At 40.9% G+C, this 20,842-nt stretch overlaps 1 protein-coding gene across 1 annotated transcript; it reads right to left on the bottom strand.

Moving 5' to 3' along the window:
* Positions 1 to 6,121: 6,121 nt before the first annotated feature.
* si:ch211-225p5.8 (uncharacterized protein LOC555567 homolog) lies at positions 6,122 to 20,842 on the bottom strand. The gene is made up of 6 exons (XM_061717785.1): positions 20,540 to 20,842; positions 16,378 to 16,544; positions 16,147 to 16,239; positions 15,103 to 15,244; positions 12,953 to 13,112; positions 6,122 to 6,542 (listed from the first exon to the last, which is right to left on the bottom strand). The coding sequence occupies exons 1-6, from the start codon at positions 20,580 to 20,582 to the stop codon at positions 6,488 to 6,490; spliced, it is 660 nt and encodes a 219-aa protein (XP_061573769.1). The 5' UTR covers positions 20,583 to 20,842; the 3' UTR covers positions 6,122 to 6,487.

Here is a 20,842-nt window from a genome sequence, read left to right as displayed (position 1 = left end):
TCTGTTGGTGTTTATTTATCTTAACTCCACTATCTTGAAATATTAATCACTTTTCTATGTGAACAGCGCTAACGCAGTTCAAACAGCAGGTGTATCCGCCCCTTTAATCTGATTGGTTGCAGATCCTTCCGTGTTAAAAAAAACCTATGTGTGGATCTCGTCACGTCAGGAGAGTCTCAAAACTCACACACAAATCCAGCGCAGCTCACAGACAAAAAAACATGTGTAAATCAGGTTATATTTGTGTGTGCATCAAAAATACATTTGTGTATCATGTCCTACGCACGTGTGAATTGTTCTGTGCACGTGTGAAACTGTGTGTGTATTTGCAAATCGTTCTGTGCATTTGTAAAACTTGTCCTGTGCACGTGTGAAACGGTGTGTGTATTTGCAAATCGGTCCGTGCATTTGTAAAACTTGTCCTGTGCATTTGTGAATTATGAGACTGTTCTAGCTCCATAGTAATCCCTGTAGGTAATGATGCCATATGGATCTAGTTTTTATTTGTGTTTTTTACGTATTCAAATAAATCCATTGGTAAGGTCATGTGGCATTTTGAATAGAAAAATGTTTACAACAAGGTATGATGGGTAAATACATTTAGTCAGAATATGATGGGAATCAAATTGGTTCAAGAATGAGTCCCAGCCTCGTGACACAAAGTCCACAGTCATTTCATACTAATTCCATAATCCAGCTGTTTCAGTTTTAGTCCAGTTGTTTTATAATCCAGTTGTTTTATAATCCAGTTGTTTCATAATCCAGTTGTTTCATAATCCAGATGTTTCATAATCCAGTTGTTTCATAATCCAGATGTTTTATAGTCCAGTTGTTTTATAATCCAGATGTTTCATAATCCAGCTGTTTTATAATCCAGATGTTTTATAGTCCAGATGTTTCATAATCCAGATGTTTTATAGTCCAGATGTTTTATAGTCCAGATGTTTCATAATCCAGATGTTTCATAATCCAGATGTTTTATAGTCCAGATGTTTCATAATCCAGCTGTTTTATAATCCAGATGTTTTATAGTCCAGATGTTTCATAATCCAGATGTTTTATAGTCCAGCTGTTTCATAATCCAGTTGTTTCATAATCCAGTTGTTTCATAATCCAGATGTTTTATAGTCCAGATGTTTCATAATCCAGTTGTTTTATAATCCAGATGTTTTATAGTCCAGATGTTTCATAATCCAGTTGTTTTATAATCCAGATGTTTTATAGTCCAGATGTTTCATAATCCAGTTGTTTTATAGTCCAGCTGTTTCATAATCCAGTTGTTTCATAATCCAGATGTTTCATAATCCAGATGTTTTATAGTCCAGATGTTTTATAGTCCAGATGTTTCATAATCCAGTTGTTTTATAATCCAGATGTTTTATAGTCCAGATGTTTCATAATCCAGTTGTTTCATAATCCAGATGTTTTATAGTCCAGATGTTTCATAATCCAGATGTTTCATAATCCAGTTGTTTTATAATCCAGATGTTTTATAGTCCAGATGTTTCATAATCCAGTTGTTTTATAATCCAGATGTTTTATAGTCCAGATGTTTCATAATCCAGATGTTTTATAGTCCAGCTGTTTCATAATCCAGATGTTTCATAATCCAGATGTTTCATAATCCAGTTGTTTCATAATCCAGATGTTTCATAATCCAGTTGTTTCATAATCCAGTTGTTTCATAATCCAGTTGTTTCATAATCCAGATGTTTCATAATCCAGTTGTTTCATAATCCAGATGTTTCATAATCCAGTTGTTTCATAATCCAGATGTTTCATAATCCAGTTGTTTCATAATCCAGTTGTTTCATAATCCAGATGTTTTATAGTCCAGATGTTTCATAATCCAGATGTTTCATAATCCAGATGTTTTATAATCCAGATGTTTCATAATCCAGATGTTTCATAATCCAGATGTTTTATAGTCCAGATGTTTCATAATCCAGATGTTTCATAATCCAGATGTTTTATAATCCAGATGTTTCATAATCCAGATGTTTCATAATCCAGATGTTTTATAATCCAGATGTTTCATAATCCAGATGTTTCATAATCCAGATGTTTTATAGTCCAGATGTTTCATAATCCAGATGTTTCATAATCCAGTTGTTTTATAATCCAGATGTTTCATAATCCAGTTGTTTTATAATCCAGATGTTTTATAATCCAGATGTTTCATAATCCAGATGTTTCATAATCCAGATGTTTTATAATCCAGTGCATTTATTTCTACTGAGGAAGGTTTTATCCCCGACTACAATCATTTATAACTCCCCAAATTTTTACCCGATTTTCACACGGTTTGGTTTGTTACAAACGGCAGAGATTTAGTTATGATACGGGACGCTGTGACACATTAAAAATACGTACTTTTATGCTGAAAGACTTTGTATTATGCTCTTTAACAAAGACATATGGTATGGCATATTGATAAATGTATAAATTAATTAATTTTATATTTTAATAAAGAAACAAGTTTGATTGTTCATTTGTATTTATGAGTCATGAGCTGTCCTTAGGCCATTATGTGAACGTTTTTATACATGTCATTCTGTAACACATATACATACAAGCTCCCATATTTACTGTACCAGCTCAGTACACGTTTTTAAAGGAAAAGTAAACATTATAAATCCAGGTCGTACTCCGGCAAAAAAAATTATTTTAAAAAACTGGAAATCAGAAAAACCCCAGCACCCAAACAGTGGATCAATGAACTTGCATCTTATAGCATTCCAGAAAAAATACTGTATTCTGTTGGAATAGGACTTGATTATTTACTTGATTCAGGACTTGATTATTTACTTTATTATGCATTTGCTCCAGTATTGTTATGCATATGTGAAAAGAAGCTAAATGATTTTGAATGATGTAATGTATTGATTACGAGGGAGGGAAGGGGAGAAGGCTGTGTTGTTGTATTTATTTATTTATATTTATTCATTTTTTTCTTTCTTATTAATATAATTTCTTTATTTTTGTTTAATTATTGTTATGAAAAGTTAAAAAGGGGGAAATATTAATATTTCTATTGTTATTGTGAATCTTTTTTTTCTCTCTTATTGTCCCTCAATAAATATATTTATATATAAAAAAAGATACATAAATCCAGGTCATTCCAGGGTCTTATACGACCCTGTTAGGCTTGAACTGGGGCTGGGGAGGTTAAACCCTTGAAAAAGAAATGTTTTGCAGCTTCTTGCGCATATTGGCTGTAACTGTAACTCTGTAACTCCAGTGTAGTTAATTTAGCCTGGAGTGAGGAGACCCCTCCCACAGACCAAGGAGCTTATTCTAGAAAGTTGGAGGGTTAGAATTTGTTATGAGTTGTGACTTTGAAATCTCTAAATTCCCTATCAAGTTATCAAACTTCCATAAACACATTTTGCAGTTCTGGAAAATGATATTTACACATAATTTCACACGACATGCCACCACCTTGTGGAATAACAGGGCCATTACAATCAATAGGAAAACCTTGTTTTATCAACAATGGTATCAGAAAAAGATTGTATTTGTTGTTGATCTAATGGATGAAAATGGCCAATTTCTTCAGTTTCATTCATTTATTGAGAAATATAATATAAATTGCTCTTCCACAGAATTCTATCATATTCTAAAAGCCATCCCACTTCCTTTAATACAGCTGATACAGAATACATTCATATACTCAGAATACCCAGAAATGTAATAACAAGATTATTGGAAAAGCTCTAAAATGCTAATTATTTTTTTATTTTAACTCACCAGTCAAATTAAAAATAGGAACTGACAAAATAATAACTAATAAATTATGTACATTTATCAAATGGCCAATAGGCCCAAAAATAAAAGAGATGCAATTTAAGATTTCGAACAACGTATACCCAGCTGCTGAATTTCTGCGCAAAAGATTTAACTTTGTTGTAGAACCCGGTGGGTTTTGCCTAGAAGAGCCGGAAACGGTTTAGCATTTGTTCTACTCTTGCCCAATGTCATTACAATTCTGACAGGAACCTACAGCTGGTTAAACACTGGGATTGACAACCATCTTTTGACTCCAACCAAATCTTAATTTATATGGATAATCTTCCAAGAAATATATCAAACATGGTTAACATAATTATATTACTAGGTAAATATCACATACATAAATGCAAATGGAATAACAGCAAACCCTCCATTGTACTTTTGAAAAATGAATGTAAACTGTACTTAGCGTCTCTTAAACTGATGTGTGAAAAAAACAATATTGCCAAAAGCTTATATGAAACAATGTCTATGTTTCTTAATTTTTATTAATACACTTCCCATAGCTTGTCAGTAAATGTATCTTTCTTTTTTGCCCCCCCCCCCCACCCAATGTTGAATATCTGTAGATAATTGATTGTTTTATTTCATTTGCCTTTTATTGTAAACCCTACAGAATTCTGTTCAATAAAGTTTGGAGAAAAAAAAAAAAGAGGAGACCCATCTAATATGGCGGCGACGCTGGATTACGTTCCAGCATGTCATGAGGCGTCTAAGGCCCCGTTTCCACGTAGCAAAAACGCTGGTGTTTTCATGCGTTTTGGTCGTTCATTTACACGAAAACGAAGCTCAAAGTCTCCAAAAACCATCATTCCTGAAAACTCCGGCCAAAGTGGAGATTTTCAAAAACTCCGTCTTCACGTTTGCTTGTAAACGGAGAGAAACGGACATTTATTCTTCAGAACGTCACATTATGAGACAGAAACGTCACCAGCGTCATGAGTGACACCTGTGGTTACAATTAGTTTGTAACCGTCAATATTTTCTTGTATTTTACCTGTTTTATATTCTAAAGTCACACTTAAAAGTAACTCCACTTCTCTGTCACTCCAAACCAAAGACTCTGGTTCATCTTGGAAGTAACTGGCAGTCAAGGCTGATTTATGGTTCCACGTTACACCAACGCAGAGCTACGGCGTAGAGTACGCGGCGACCAGGGTTGCCCCCTTTCAGAAATAGAAATAAGGGACGCCCTGATTTCAGCAGTGCAGGAGCCAAAAAAAAGCCCCAAAACTTCTAAACTGAATAAAAATGTGTTTATTTTATATGAAAAAACTAAATGCTTTGATTTAAAGTTTAAAGTGCTTTAATAGCATTGAACTTGCATGACTGTACAGACAGCCAACCATACTAGCAACTGAAATATCCTCCTATGCTATGTATGTCCACATCAGCCCAGATGTAATATAACCTACAGGTGAAGAATATGGTGTAAAAGTTAATTTATTTCAATAATTCAACAAGAATATGGTGTAAAAGTTAACTTATTTCAACAATTCAACTAGAATATGGTGTAAAAGTTAATGAAAATACGGTACAAATCGTGTCCCGTATTAGTTCAATACGGGACGCAACATTTTTTTCTCAAATAAAGGACAATTCCGTATTTTACGGGACGGGTGGCAACCCTAGCGGCGACGCACACCGTACGTAGGCTACGCCGTCGTTTTGACGCGGAACCATATTATTCAGGCTTCATTCGTGTCATTTGTTGATGTTTTTTTCCAGGATTCTGATTGGCTAGCATGACTTTATCTTCTCGTTACACTGCCCCCTGTAGGTTTGGCTGCTCATAGCACCTTAACAGATATTTATGCAGGTTCGTGTAAATGAAGAGATTTTGAAAACGATCTCGTGTAAACGATGGAATTTTTCAGAACGTAGAGGGGGAAATATTCGGTTTTGTAAATACCCGGCTATGTGGAAACGTGGCGTAAGTATATATGTCTACGTTCCGGAGGGGCTGCTGCACGGCATGCTGGGTGGTGTGGTTCCGGGGGGGGGTGACATACTGATGGTTTTATTTATTCAACAGAAAACTACAAGAACCGTGATTGGACGGTTGATCAAAGCCATTTTTGGTTCTCCTCCTTTTTCCTACTGTTTCCCCCTCCTCCTGTTTTCTCTTCCTCTTCCTCCTCATCCTCCTGTTCTTCATGACCCCCCGCCCCCCCCCCCCCCCGACCCGGTAGATCCAGACCTTATTATTATTATTGTTATTATTATTATTATTATTATTATTATTATTATTATTATTATTATTATTATTATTATTACTATTATTATTATTATGTAAGTAACAGACAAGGCGTTCAGGCGTTCGGTTTATTTCATTTAATTGTTTATTTAAAAACCTTAAAACCTCCTTAATCTCAGACAAACAACAGCAATAAAACAACTGGTATCAGGTTTGTAGTCGGCTCCTGGAGGTCAGAGGTCGGTTCCTCGTTGGTTTCAACCTAGAAATAAGAACTTCCAGTAACGCCGCCCCCGTGTGGTAAGGGGTGGTATTACTACATACAGTGCCTTTAAAAGGTTTCATTCCCTCAGTGTGAGCAGTGATGATGGGAATGATCCGGGAGGGCATCATAAACATGCAGGAACCCCCCCCTCAAAATCTACCTCAGCCAGCTAATTATACATCTCTTTACTACAAAATTATCTATAAAAACACTCAAACGGCAGTAAAACCCAGTCAGGCGTCAGGAGGAACCAGGTTCACGTCGCACTTGTCCTTCGACACCAGCAGCCTGGAAGAGAGAGAGAAAGAAGAGGAAAGTCGGTCGAGATCGATGAACAGAAAGAGAACTCCCAGGATGCAACGGGGCCGCCGTCCCGCCCGAGGCCTCGCATCTCAGAATAGATCGTTTCTGTTTCAGTTTTAGTTTTAGTCTAGTCTTTGGGTCAAACTGTCATTTTAGTTTTTATTAGTTTTAGTCTCGTTCATTCTCCTTTTAGTCGTGTCAAGTTTGAGTCGACTAAAAGTCTGAGCATTTTTGGCTGATTTTAGCCATTTTAGTCTTCATCTCGGATGGATGATGATTTTAGTCAGAATTGTCCATTTTAGTCTAGTTTTAGTCAAAGATTGTATTTATCCAAACCCATTTTACAATTCAAACAAGGTTATCTGATTATTAGGGCCCGAGCACTTGCAGTGCGAAGGCCCTATTGTATTTGCAGGAATTTTTATTATTAGGGCCCGAGCACCTTCAGTGCGAAGGCCCTATTGTATTTGCAGGAATTTTTCTTCTTATTATTATTTTTCTTCTGACAAAGTGATGGCCTTTTTGCCCCCCTTAACATGCCCAAAAAGTCACCAAATTTTGCACCCAAGTCAGGCCTGGCGAAAAATTTGATATTTCATGGTTTGCATTAATGGGCGTGGCAAAATGGCTCAACAGCGCCCCCTTGAAAACTTTGTGCCTCAAGCCCCACGATACGGTTTGACGTACATGCACGAAAATCGGTACACACCTGTATCATGTCACAACTTAAAGAAAAGTCTCTGGGCGTCATGTCGAGAAACCGAACAGGAAGTCGGCCATTTTGAATTAATCCTGTCACTTTGGCGCAAATTATGCCATTCCTTCGGCAGTTAATTCAGCCCGAACCGTAACGTGCACCCAGGTGTGTTATACATCAAAATGTGCGTCTCCCTCCTGCGACCACACGCATTACTTTTCTCTTTCAAAAGCGTTACCGTGGCGACGCTAGACGCCAAAAAGCGCGGCCACCCTTCATCTGGTTGGTTCAGACAGAAAAAACTTTGCGCCTCAAGCCCCATAATACGGTTTGACGTACATGAACGAAAATTGGTACACTCCTGTATCATGTCGCAACTAAAAGAAAAGTCTCTTGGCGCCATGGCCAAAACCCAACAGGAAGTCGGCCATTTTGAACATTCTGAATTAATTGCGTAATTTTGGGGCAATATATGCCATTCCTTCGAGAGTTAATTCAGCCCGAACCGTATCGTGAACCCAGATGTGTTATACATCAAAATGTGCGTCTCCATCCTGCGACTACACGCATTACTTTTCTCTTTGAAAAGTGTTACCGTGGCGACGCTAGACGCCAACAAGCGCACCCCCCCTTCATCTGATTGGTCCATATTTGATAGTTCCCCAAAAGGCACCAAATTTGGCATGCAAGCCAGGCCTGGGGATAAATGTGATATTTCATGGTTTGCATTAATGGGCGTAGCCTAACGGCTCAACAGCGCCCCCCGGAAAACTTTGTGCCTCAAGCCCCACAATACGGTTTGACGTACATGCACGAAAATCGCTACACACCTGTATCATGGCACAACTTAAAGAAAAGTCTCTCGGAGCCATGGCCGAAACCGAACAGGATGTCGGCCATTTTGAATAAATTGTGTCATTTTGACGAAATGTATGCCATTCCTTCGGCAGTTAATTCAGCCCGAACCGTAACGTGCACCCAGGTGTGTTATACATCAAAATGTGCGTCTACATCCTGCGACACCACGCATTACTTTTCTCTTTCAAAAGTGTTACCGTGGCGACGCTAGACGCCAAAAGGCGCGCCCCCGCTTCATGTGATTGGTCCATATTTGATAGTTCTCCAAAAGTCACCAAATTTTGCATGCAAGCCAGACTTGGCGATAAATTTGATATTTCATGGTTTGCATTAATGGGCGTGGCCTAACGGCTCAACAGCGCCCCCTAGAATACTTTTATCTGCCATAACTTTTGAATGGTTTGACATAGGAAGTCGTGGGTGGTGTCATGGGACTCTGTAATGAGTCCTTAAGCTTCGTTGGCCTTAATTAGCCCCGCCCCTTCTTCTGATTGGTTGTCCCGATTTTCTGCTATAACATTGGAATGGTTTGACATAGAGAGTCGTGGGTGGTGTCATCAGATTCTTTATGGAGTCCTTGACCTTGATTGGCCAGAATTAGCCACGCCTTCTTCTGATTGGTTGTCCCTTTTTTCTGCTATAACTTTTGAATGGTTTGACATAGGAAGTCGTGGGTGGTGTCATGGGACTTTGTACTGAGTTCTTAAGCTTCGTTGGCCTTAATTAGCCCCGCCCCTTCTTCTGATTGGTTGTCCCGATTTTCTACTATAACTTTTGAATGGTTTGACATAGGAAGTCGTGGGTGGTGTCTTTTCTGATTTGCTTATGGGGGGCGGTGGCCGTGAGTGCGAGGGCCCGTTCATCGCTGCTTGCAGCTTTAATTATTATTATTATTATTTTTTTTTTTTTTCTTCTGACAAAGTGATGGCCTTTTTGCCCCCCTTAACATGCCCAAAAAGTCACCAAATTTTGCACCCAAGTCAGGCCTGGCGAAAAATGTGATATTTAATGGTTTGCATTAATGGGCGTGGTAAAATGGCTCAACAGCGCCCCCTTGAAATCTTTGTGCCTCAAGCCCCACGATACGGTTTGACGTACATGCACGAAAATCGGTACACACCTGTATCATGGGACAACATAAAGAAAAGTCTCTTGGCGTCATGCCTGAAACCGAACAGGAAGTCGGCCATTTTGAATTAATCGTGTCACTTTGGCGCAATTTATGCCATTCCTTCGAGAGTTAATTCAGCCCGAACCGTATCATGAACCCAGATGTGTTATACATCAAAATGTGCGTCTCCATCCTGCGACTACACGCATTACTTTTCTCTTTGAAAAGTGTTACCGTGGCGACGCTAGACGCCAACAAGCGCACCCCCCCTTCATCTGATTGGTCCATATTTGATAGTTCCCCAAAAGGCACCAAATTTGGCATGCATGCCAGGCCTGGCGATAAATTTTATATTTCATGGTTTGCATTAATGGGCGTGGCAAAATGGCTCAACAGCGCCCCCCGGAAAACTTTGTGCCTCAAGCCCCACAATACGGTTTGACGTACATGCACGAAAATCGCTACACACCTGTATCATGGCACAACTTAAAGAAAAGTCTCTTGGATCCATGGCCCAAACCAAACAGGATGTCGGCCATTTTGAATAAATTGTGTCATTTTGGCGAAATTTATGCCATTCCTTCGGCAGTTAATTCAGCCCGAACCGTAACGTGCACCCAGGTGTGTTATACATCAAAATGTGCGTCTACATCCTGCGACACCACGCATTACTTTTCTCTTTCAGAAGTGTTACCGTGGCGACGCTAGACGCCAAAAGGCGCGCCCCCCCTTCATCTGATTGGTCCATATTTGATAGTTCTCCAAAAGTCACCAAATTTTGCATGCAAGCCAGACTTGGTGATAAATTTGATATTTCATGGTTTGCATTAATGGGCGTGGCCTAATGGCTCAACAGCGCCCCCTAGAAAACTTTTCTCTGCCATAACTTTTGAATGGTTTGACATAGAGAGTTGTGGGTGGTGTCATGGGACTCTGTGATGAGTCCTTAAGCTTCGTTGGCCTTAATTAGCCCCGCCCCTTCTTCTGATTGGTTGTCCCGATTTTCTGCTATAACTTTGGAATGGTTTGACATAGAGAGTCCCGCTTCCTGATTCAAACGTCTGCCGGCCCCGCCCCCCGACCAATCAGTGGCGAGTAGGGTGATGACGGCCCCGCCCCCCGACCAATCAGTGGCGAGTAGGGTGATGACGGCCCCGCCCCCTGACCAATCAGTGGCGAGTAGGTGACGGCCCCGCTCCCCGACCAATCAGCTGCCTGTAATATGGTGACGTCAGAAATAGACCCGTGCTCAGCCCGGTTAGAACCTCGGTAAAATATTTACAGAAAAAGTAATAAAAATAGTAGTGTTTTACTAATATTTATACCTTACAAATATTTAAAAAATTAGGAAAAAAAAGTTCCAGACATTTTATCGCTATGTTGGTCTTAATGGGCGTGGCCTAATGGCTCAACAGCGCCCCCTAGAAAACTTTTCTCTGCCATAACTTTTGAATGGTTTGACATAGAGAGTTGTGGGTGGTGTCATGGGACTCTGTGATGAGTCCTTAAGCTTCGTTGGCCTTAATTAGCCCCGCCCCTTCTTCTGATTGGTTGTCCCGATTTTCTGCTATAACTTTGGAATGGTTTAACATAGAGAGTCGTGGGTGGTGTCATGGGACTCTGTATAGAGTCCTTAAGCTTCGTTGGCCTTAATTAGCCCCGCCCCTTCTTCTGATTGGTTGTCCATATTTTCTGACTATAACTTTTGAATGGTTTGACATATTTGAAATATGCTGGTAATGTGTCAGCCAACCACAAAAATCTCTGCAATTTTGGTGGAATCATTTATTTTTTGTCCTTGCCCGGTGCAAATGACATAAATAAAGTGCGTGGTTAGGTTGTGAAAAAATAAAAGTAATGTTATGTGAACAATAAATCAAACGCTCCCTTCCATGCAGTGTGTGTGTCTAGGAAGTAAAGACTGGAACATGCTATTCACAAAAGCACAAATAGTGGGGTTTTACTAATATTTATATCTTACAAATATTTTAAAAATTACGAAAAAACAATTCGGGACTCAGATTATATCGCTATGTTGGTCTGTCCTCAATCAGTCAGTCAGAAAACGGCCAAGTTGATTCGTGGCACAGGGGTAACGTCACCGTCTTTCATGTGAGAGGTCGCGGGTTCGATCCCAGCACAATGCAAAGTTTATTGTCAGAAATTTTTGTGTTTTTTTTTAACATCAAAATATGCGTCTCCATCTTGCGACGACGCGCATTACTTTTCTCATTCAAAAGTGTTACCGTGGCAACACTCGACGCCAAAAAGTGCGCCCCCCTTCATCTGATTGGTCCATATTTGATAGTTCCCCAAAAGTGACCGAATTTTGCATGCAAGGCAGGCCTGGCGATAAATTTGATGTTTCATGGTGTGCATTAATGGGCGTGGCCTAACGGCTCAACAGCGCCCCCTAGAATACTTTTCTCTGCCATAACTTTTGAAAGGTTTGACATAAAGAGTCGTGGGTGGTGTCATGAAACTCTGTATTGAGTCCTTGACCTTCATTGGCCTGAATTAGCCCCGCCCCTTCTTCTGATTGGTTGTCCCTATTTCCTGCTATAACTTTTGAAAGGTTTGACATAAAGAGTCGTGGGTGGTGTCATGGGACTCTGTATAGAGTCCTTGACCATAATTGGTGACAATTAACCCCGCCCCTTCTTCTGATTGGTTGTCCCGATTTTCTGCTATAACTTTGGAATGGTTTGACATAGAGTCCTGGGTGGTGTCATAAGATTCTGTATGGAGTCCTTGACTTTCATTGGCCTGAATTAGCCCCGCCCCTTCTTCTGATTGGCTGTCCCGATTTTCTGCTATAACTTTTGAATGGTTTGACATAGAGAGTCGTGGGTGGTGTCATCAGACTCTGTATGGAGTCATTGACCTTCATTGGCCTGATTTAGCCCCGCCCCTTCTTCTGATTGGTTGTTCCTTTTTTCTGCTATAACTTTTGAATGGTTTGACATAGGAAGTCGTGGGTGGTGTCATTTCTGATATGCTTATGGGGGCGGTGGCCGTGAGTGCGAGGGCCCGTTCATCGCTGCTTGCAGCTTTAATTATCTTATTGTTACCTTATAGACTCAAGAAAACATTCATTCCAGATACAGAACACTCTCATTTGGAAACTACTGAAAACATGGACATTAAGGATCTTTGCTAGAACATTTCATCTTGTTTTGGTCAACGAAAATGAAGACACATTTTAGCAGAGTTTTTCATTTGTAATCTACATTTTAGTTTTTACGTTTTTACGGAAGAGTATTAGGGCCATGCAGGAGAAAAAATATTTGAGAGGGGAAGATTTTTTTTTTATTGTGCACTTTGAGAAAAAAGTCGAAAAGTCGAGAAAAAGGTCGAAATGTCGAGATTAATGTTGAAGTACAATTTCAAGGGTAAAGTCAAAATTTCGCCTTTATTCTCAACATTTCAACTTTATTCACAAAATTTTGACTTTTTCCTCGACATCTCCATATTTTTCTTGACATTTCGACTGTTTTTATTTCTCTCCAGCCTGGCCCTAATACTTTTCCGTATGTTTTTATTCGTTGACGATATTCCATTATATATTTAATTATCATTATTGTCACATGACCAGCATTTTCGTCTCATTTTCCTCCGGTGATAAAGGTTCGTTGACGACGATATTTAGTCGTAATCTTTGTAGAGGAAGCAGCGTTAGCCGCGCTAGCCGCGCTAGCCGCGTTAGCCGTGTTAGCGGGCCGGACTCACGTGTTCTGGTTCTTCAGGGCCTTGCGGGCCTCGCGGGCCTCGTGCTCGTCCCAGGTCTTGTTGTAGCAGTAGACCAGAACCACGATGAGCCAGAGCTGCAGAACCACCACCAGCACGTACATCATGATCTCCGACACCACGGACGCCAGCTCGCGGTTGGCTGGAAGAGAGGACCGGGTCAGGACCGGGTCAGAACCGGGTCACAACCGGGTCACAACCGGGTCAGGACCGGGTCAGGACCAACGTTAAACAAAGATCATCTCAGTGACAGGAGTTAATCTGTGGAACAGCTGAGATACAGAAATGAAAATGTGCAGCACGTTATTACAATTCAAAAGCACCTATAAATACCATGTACCTATGTATGTACCTATGGACATGTGTATGTATATGTGTCGTAGAGTGGTGTGACAGCTCCAAACTGGAACTAAACCCCAGCAAGACCAAAGAGATGGTGGTGACCTTCTCCAGCAGACAGAGGGATCTGGCTGCTGCAGTCACCACCACCATCCACGGGAAGCCAGTGGAGACAGTCGTGGAATACAAATACCTGGGCACCATCTTTGACAACCTCCTGAAATTCTCCGCCAACACAGAGGAGATTCTCAGGAAGTGTCACCAACGGCTGTACCTCCTTAGGAAACTCAACTCCTTTGGAGTCAGCACTCACATCATGATGACTTTCTACTACGCCTTCCTGGAAAGCATCATGACCTTCTCCATGACCTGCTGGTTCCACTCCCTCAGCTTCTCAATGACCTGCTGGTTCCACTCCCTCAGCTTCTCAATGACCTGCTGGTTCCACTCCCTCAGCTTCTCCATGACCTGCTGGTTCCACTCCCTCATCTTCTCCTGCTGGTTCCACTCCCTCAGCTTCTCAATGACCTGCTGGTTCCACTCCCTCAGCTTCTCCATGACCTGCTGGTTCCACTCCCTCAGCTTCTCCTGCTGGTTCCACTCCCTCAGCTTCTCAATGACCTGCTGGTTCCACTCCCTCAGCTTCTCAATGACCTGCTGGTTCCACTCCCTCAGCATCCAGAACAGGAACAGACTGCTGAGCATCACTGTGCTCGAAAATCATCGGCCTGCCGGTCAGAACTCTGTGTGTGGTTTTCAACCAGCAGGCCCTCAGCCAGGCAGATAAAATCATGAAGGACCCCTCCCACATACTCCACCCTGCATTCCAGTGTCCCCTCCAGGAGGCGCCTGCAGGACTGAGAGGAGGAGAGCTACTTTTGTCCCCAAAGCTACCCTGCTTTTTAATTCCAGCTGCTAAACACATCCCCCCCATCCACAGCCGTCCCCCCTCCTACCACTACAGTCACTCTATTTTACACTTTTTTGACATTCTTATATTTATATATTTTATACATATGAGACATGCCTCATTTATCTGCTTTTATTTTATTTTATTATTCTATTTGGTACTTTCAACGTCTTGCTGCTCAGTTGTTCTTGCAATTGCCCCTCGGGGATAAATAAAGTTTCTCTGAATCTGAATCTGTATGTGTATATGTGTATTATATATATATATATATATATATATATATATATATATATATATATATATATATATATATATATATATATATATATATATATATATGTATATATATATATATATATATATATATATATATATATATATATATATATATATATTTACTGTATGGAATGATATTTAGTAATGACATGTGGAATATGCTGTATGTTTGTGTACAGTTATTTTGTTTATACTCGGGCAACTTCTCATATGATTTTTTTATGTATTTTGTTTCATTCTCTAAATCCTAAATGCACTAGTTTATAAAAGCTAACATTTTTTATTTATTTTTTCTTGTGAAAAGGGTAGCCTAGGCTTCAGTCTACACCTTTTGGTCCTTGGTTTTTAGTTAAAATTGTATATATACAGTACATATATATATATATATATATACCAAAAAATTATATATTTTTTGTATTACACTGCCGATTTACACCTGTACTTTGGGTTATTTGTGTTGTGGGAATTGAAAGGACCAATAAACTAAACTAAAACTAAAGAACTAGGTCAGTCCCGGGTTACAACAGGGCCCAGGACGGGGCCCAGGACGGGGCCCGGGACGGGGCCCAGGATGGGGCCCAGGACGGGGCCGGGCGGAGCTCCTCACCTTCAGCCACCACCGTCAGCTCCACCTCCTTCTCCACGCTGACCTGCTGGTTGGTCGGGCTCAGGAACAGGACCCGGCTGAAGGTGCAGCGGTACGTCCCCGTGTCGTTGAAGGTCACGTTGTGCAGGAACACGGCACCGGTCTGGATGGATGAATGAATGAATGAATGAATGAATGAATGGTCTTTATTTCCGTCTTAAGCCTTGTACAAGCCATTTTTACAAAACAAAAAATGAAAAGTAAAATAAACATGGTTTTTGCTGAAAAGGTGCAGCTGAAGCCAAAGCTTATAACCTTTTTATCTTGTGATCAACTTAAATCTGAGACATTAGCATTAATCGGTGAAAACAAAAAATGCATAAAGAAGAGAAAAAATAAATAAGACAAAATATAAAATTGACATTTCACATTCTAGAATGTTTTTGATAATATACTTTTTTTTTTTCTTGAACTTAGTAGATGGAACTGCACATTTTTAGGTCGTTGTCACAACTATTCCATATTTCTCTAGCCTTAATTGATGTAAATCTCTTTTTAATATTTGTTCTTGCTGTCGTCATCTCAAACATGAGTTTCCCCCTCAGGTCAGAGCGGGTTTCTTTTATTTGGAACAAATCCTGAATGCAGTTTGGAAGCAGTTTCTGCTGGGCTTTAAAGGCAAATAGAACAGTTTTCTGCTCTACTATGTCATGGAGTATTATATTTAATAAAGACATTATTTGTTGGTTCATAATAATCAGATCTATTAATTATACAAAAAAAAGAAAAATGAAAAGAAAAAAAGGGAAAAAAAAGGAAAAAAAGAAAAAGAAAGAAAAAAAGGAAAAAAAGAAGAAAAAAGGAAGAAAAAAGAAAAAGAAGTTTTCTGCTCTACGATGTCATGGAATTTTAAGTTTATGTTATGTTTATATGAATTTATATGTCATGGAGTATTATATTTAATAAAGAGATTATTTGTTGGTTAATATTAGTCAGATCTATTAATTATCTGTAAAGTTCTTTTCTGTAATTAGAAAATAGGGTTAGTATTTATTTTCTAGTTACCTGGACGTCCGGGTTCAGCGTCCCGTGCCACGTCAGCCGGTCCATGAAGTCCTGGTGCAGGACGGCGGCGTCGGGGTGGTCGTAGTGGAAGATCTGGGGGGGGGGGACAGGCTCAGAACCAGAATCAGAACCAGAACCAGGACCAGAACCAGAACCAGAACCAGAACCAGAACCAGAACCAGAACCAGAACCAGAACCAGAACCAGCGGTGCAGGACTCGGCGGGACTCACGTGCCAGAACTGGTCCTGGCCCGGCGGCCTGAAGTGCCAGTCCACCGTGGCCCGAGCCGGGACCTCCTCCCGGCTCTTGCAGGAGATGCAGCCGAGCAGGAACCGCTGACCCGCCACGGCCTCCGTGAGAGAGTCCACCTCGGCACAGCCGGCCCGGCACCGCGGCGCTGGGGGGGCAGGAGAGTTAGAAACCCACACTGTTTATGTTGTTACTAGTTCATAATATTATATATCATTCATTTTTCCATTGTGGTTCGAATTGTCCTACGTTAGTGAACTCATCAGACCTTACCAACGGTCCCTGAATGCATCACACCTGTTGTGTGCCGACGCTGTGCAGTGAAGGCAGTTTACATTTTCCTCCATGTGGAGTGCGGTGGCGGAAGTGCGGACGATCTCACAAGCCCGATTTTTGCACCTTCAAGCGACCTTGCAACACCTGCAAAGAGCAGCATCTGATGGTACTGCATGATGTAGTCCAGCAAACCCAGAAGAGTGTGCTCATGGTGACCACTCCTAACACAAGGGTGTACTTAAATAGACCGAACAGGTCCCCAAAGGTGATGCTGAAGGTCGTAAAGGTCCTACTTCATAATGGAGATCGAGTACTAGAGACTTTTGCAGTACTTGATGATGGATCGGTGCGAAGCATCATCCTGCCACAAGCCGTTCAACACCTCAACCTCACCTCAGAGCCTGAAACACTCAACCTTCTGACTGTTCACCAAGATGTAGTGCAGCTTCACTGTGCTTCAGCTGCATTTCATGTGTCCTCCCTGCCTAAACCTGGTGAGAAGTATCACATACGTCAGGCATTTACATGTGATACCATGGGTCTCTCCAAACACTCCTATCCAGTGACAACTCTCCAACGGAGATACAAACACCTCCACAACCTACCTTTGCCTCATGTGGTACCACGTCCAACCCCTTTTGCTTATCGGATCTGACATGCCTCATCTCCTGACACCTATAGAGCCGGTACGTTTGGGTCCACCAGGGGGACCCATTGCAGTCCAAACCAAGCTTGGTTGGCGTCTTCAAGGTCCCATCAGTACTGACTAAGTTTCTGCTCCAGAGCAGCAGTGTCTTCACCTCAACAGTCTCACAGACCAGTGAGCTCTTCAAGAACGTCGAGCGTCTTTGGCAGGTCGATACGCTGCCCTACATGAGTGAGAAGCAGGATCAACAAGCCTTAAACCTACTCCAGACATCCACTGTCAGGGTCACTGTTGATGGCATACAGAGATACGCTACACCGCTGCTTCGTCGAGCCAATTCGACAACACTCCAGGTTCCTATGGAGGCAGTGTTGCCGAGCCTTCGAAGTACAGAGCAGAGACTCGCCAAAGACTGTGACCGTGCCAAAGTATACTGCCAGGAGATTCAGAAGTTGGAGAAGATGGGCTATGTAGCGGTGGTGCCATCTGAGGTAGCTACAGCAACCCCAGAATCGTGGTTTATACCTCACCATATGGTGCCGCATAACAACAAAGACAGGATTGTCTTTAATTGCTATTTCCAGTACAAAGGGACTTCCCTCAATTACATTCTTCTCCCTGGACCTGCCCTAGGTCCATCGCTGCTAGGCGTCCTCATTCGGTTCCGGCAGTATCTAGTTGCTGTGAGTGGCGTCATTAAAGGTATGTTCCAGCAGATACGCCTTCTGCCAGTCGACAAACCAGTTCTGTGTTTCATCTGGCGGGATATGCAGAGGTCTGAGGAGCCAAGGATTTATGAATGGCAGGTCCTGCCATTTGGCACTACGTGCAGGCCTTGTTATGCCGTCTATGCCCTGCAGCGGCACATCCAGGACACAGGCGAATCCAACAGCGACCTCGTCAACTGTGTCGATCAGTCATTTTATGTGGATAACTGCCTTCACAGCACTTTCAGATTCAGAGGAGGAAGCTAAGGACCTCGTCGATGGTCTGCGCCAGCTACTCCACACCGGGGGCTTTGAGATACGCCAATGGGCCAGCAATGTTCCAGCGGTCATTGAACATCTTCCACCCGACGCCAGATCTGAGAGTAGTGAGCTAAGGCTTTCCCAAACCAGCATGGATCTTCAGGAACCAACCCTAACCCTAACCCAACCTCGGATTACGTTGGGACTGCCTCCGCGACTCCCTGAGGTACAAACACAGACCGGTGGAGAGAGCTGAACCCACGTTGAGGAATGTCTATAAGGTACTTGCTTGTCAATATGACCCACTAGGCTACATTGTACCATTTACAACAAGAGCCAAGATTCTTGTCCAGGATCTTTGGAAGGAGCAAATCGGCTGGGATGACCCAATCCAACCACAGAGCCTGCGAGACAGATGGTTCGCCTGGAAACAGGAGATTCCTGACCTGATCCGGATGGTTATGCACCAGCAGCTGCAGACTCACCAACTTCAAGCAGAGATTTTCACATCTTCTGTGACGCTTCTGAGAGAGCGTATGGGTCTGCTTAGTCCAGCTCCCTAAGCTTGAAGACGATGAAGTCGGGGATACACTTACCTGAGTGGCCTTTCTATCTTGGATTCGATTGTCCATGCGGACACTCTGGGGCAGCTATGTTAGAAAGCCCACACTGTTTATGTTGTTACTAGTTCATAATATTATATATCATTCATTTTTCCATTGTGGTTCGAATTGTCCTACGTTACTGAACTAATCAGACCTTACCAACGGTCCCTGAATGCATCACACCTGTTGTGTGCCGACGCTGTGCAGTGAAGGCAGTTTACATTTTCGTCCATGTGGCTGCAGATATATGGTGCTCTTTTCTTTGCCTGTTTATCCATCCACCTGTGTTTTGAGTTTATTACTGTGTGTAGATGCCTAAAGGTGAGTTTATTGACGTTATAAGGTGAACTGAACATCAGCATTTTTATCCGTTCACACTTTGTTTAAGCTAAAGTTAAATGCTATAGTATATTAGTTATGCTACTACGTTAATTTATATTGTTTATAAACCTCTTTGGAGGTGGTGTGTTAATGTTAATTGGTCATTTGCTATATTATTTGATTGATGAATACATTAATGAAACATGTATGTTATGATATTTACTTGTATTTTGGTTTCGCTATATTAATAGCTTTTCTCTTGTTTGTATTATTACAGAATACAGTTAAATAAATTCATGTGACCTGGAAATCCGTTTCCGTGTCCTTTAACTGGGACACACATCCGTACCTTGCCGCTCTAAACCAGTTATTTCCTGGAGACCCCAATTCTCCTTTTTAAATATAAATATATATAAATAAATACATACATTTTAAATATTTAAATATATATAAAAATAAATATATATATTCAAAATATTTAAATATATATGTTTAAATATTTTAAGCATTGGTAAAGCATTGTTTAAGATATTTAAATAATATATATAACATATATAAATATATATATATCTCTATATATATATATATATATATATATATATATATATATATATATATATATATATATATATATATATATATATATATATATATATATAAATATTTATATCTATATATATATACATATATACATAAATATTTTAATATTTTAAGCATTGTTAAATCATTGTTTAAAATATTTAAATAATATATATAACATATATAAATATATATATATATATATATATATATATATATATATATATATATATATATATATATATATATATATATATATATATATATATATATATATACATAAATATTTTAATATTTTAAGCATTGTTCCAACATCTGCATCAGCATCTGTCTCCAACCGACCGGCTTAAATCCTAAAGAAGTACTGCAGGGGGTACTTAGTATTTCACCTTCCTGTATTTAGTTTTAGTTATTATTCAGTAATTAAGATCCATGTGATGCCAGATTAACTCCTGACAAATAAAACCTTAACAACCTTTAATAAAATACATATTTTAAAGACTTTTTATTATATTTGCTGTTGTTTTCTGTTGTTGTAGAAGAGAAAACTGTGAAAACTGAGATTCATCTAAGTGTTCAACTCTAAAAATAATATTTTACTTTATTTATTTGTTTATTTGTGATCTGAGGGCACGAGAGGCTCTACAGGTTCTACAGGGACCCGGGTCCTACAGGTTCTACAGGACCTACAGGGACCCGGGTCCTGCAGGTCCTGCAGGTCCTGCAGGGACCCGGGTCGGGGACTCACCCAGCAAGCTGAACAGGACCACCAGGCAAACCGGTAGAATCATTTCTGGACCTTGAAGAGAATCCGAGCGGCACCAGCGGGAACGGGGGGTCAGAGTTCGCCCCGGACCGGGTCCATGAACCGGGCCGAAGAACCGGGTAGAGTCCAGACGGAGTCCAGAAGTGTCCCGAGGAGCAGGACCGGACCCCCTGACCAACACGGGCTAAATTTAGCGCCTGTGAGTCCGGAGTTGTGAGAGCTGAGACGCAGGAAACCCGAGCCGGCAGCCGGGCCCGGCCCGGTCTCTGGGGGGGGGGACTGCAT

The sequence above is a fragment of the Cololabis saira genome, chromosome 3 (assembly GCF_033807715.1).
Source record: "Cololabis saira isolate AMF1-May2022 chromosome 3, fColSai1.1, whole genome shotgun sequence".
In the NCBI taxonomy this organism is placed as follows: domain Eukaryota; kingdom Metazoa; phylum Chordata; class Actinopteri; order Beloniformes; family Belonidae; genus Cololabis; species Cololabis saira.
This window is presented reverse-complemented; position numbering and strand designations above follow the sequence as displayed.

Excerpts from the sequence above, each read along its gene's own strand:
- si:ch211-225p5.8 (XM_061717785.1), bottom strand. The coding sequence starts at position 20,582 with ATGATTCTACCGGTTTGCCTGGTGGTCCTGTTCAGCTTGCTGG. Across the intron at positions 13,113-15,102 it reads GCTGACGGTGGTGGCTGAAG|CCAACCGCGAGCTGGCGTCC; the intron begins GTGAGGAGCTCC and ends CCTCTCTTCCAG. Across the intron at positions 6,543-12,952 it reads GCCCTGAAGAACCAGAACAC|GCTGCTGGTGTCGAAGGACA; the intron begins GTGAGTCCGGCC and ends TCTCTCTTCCAG.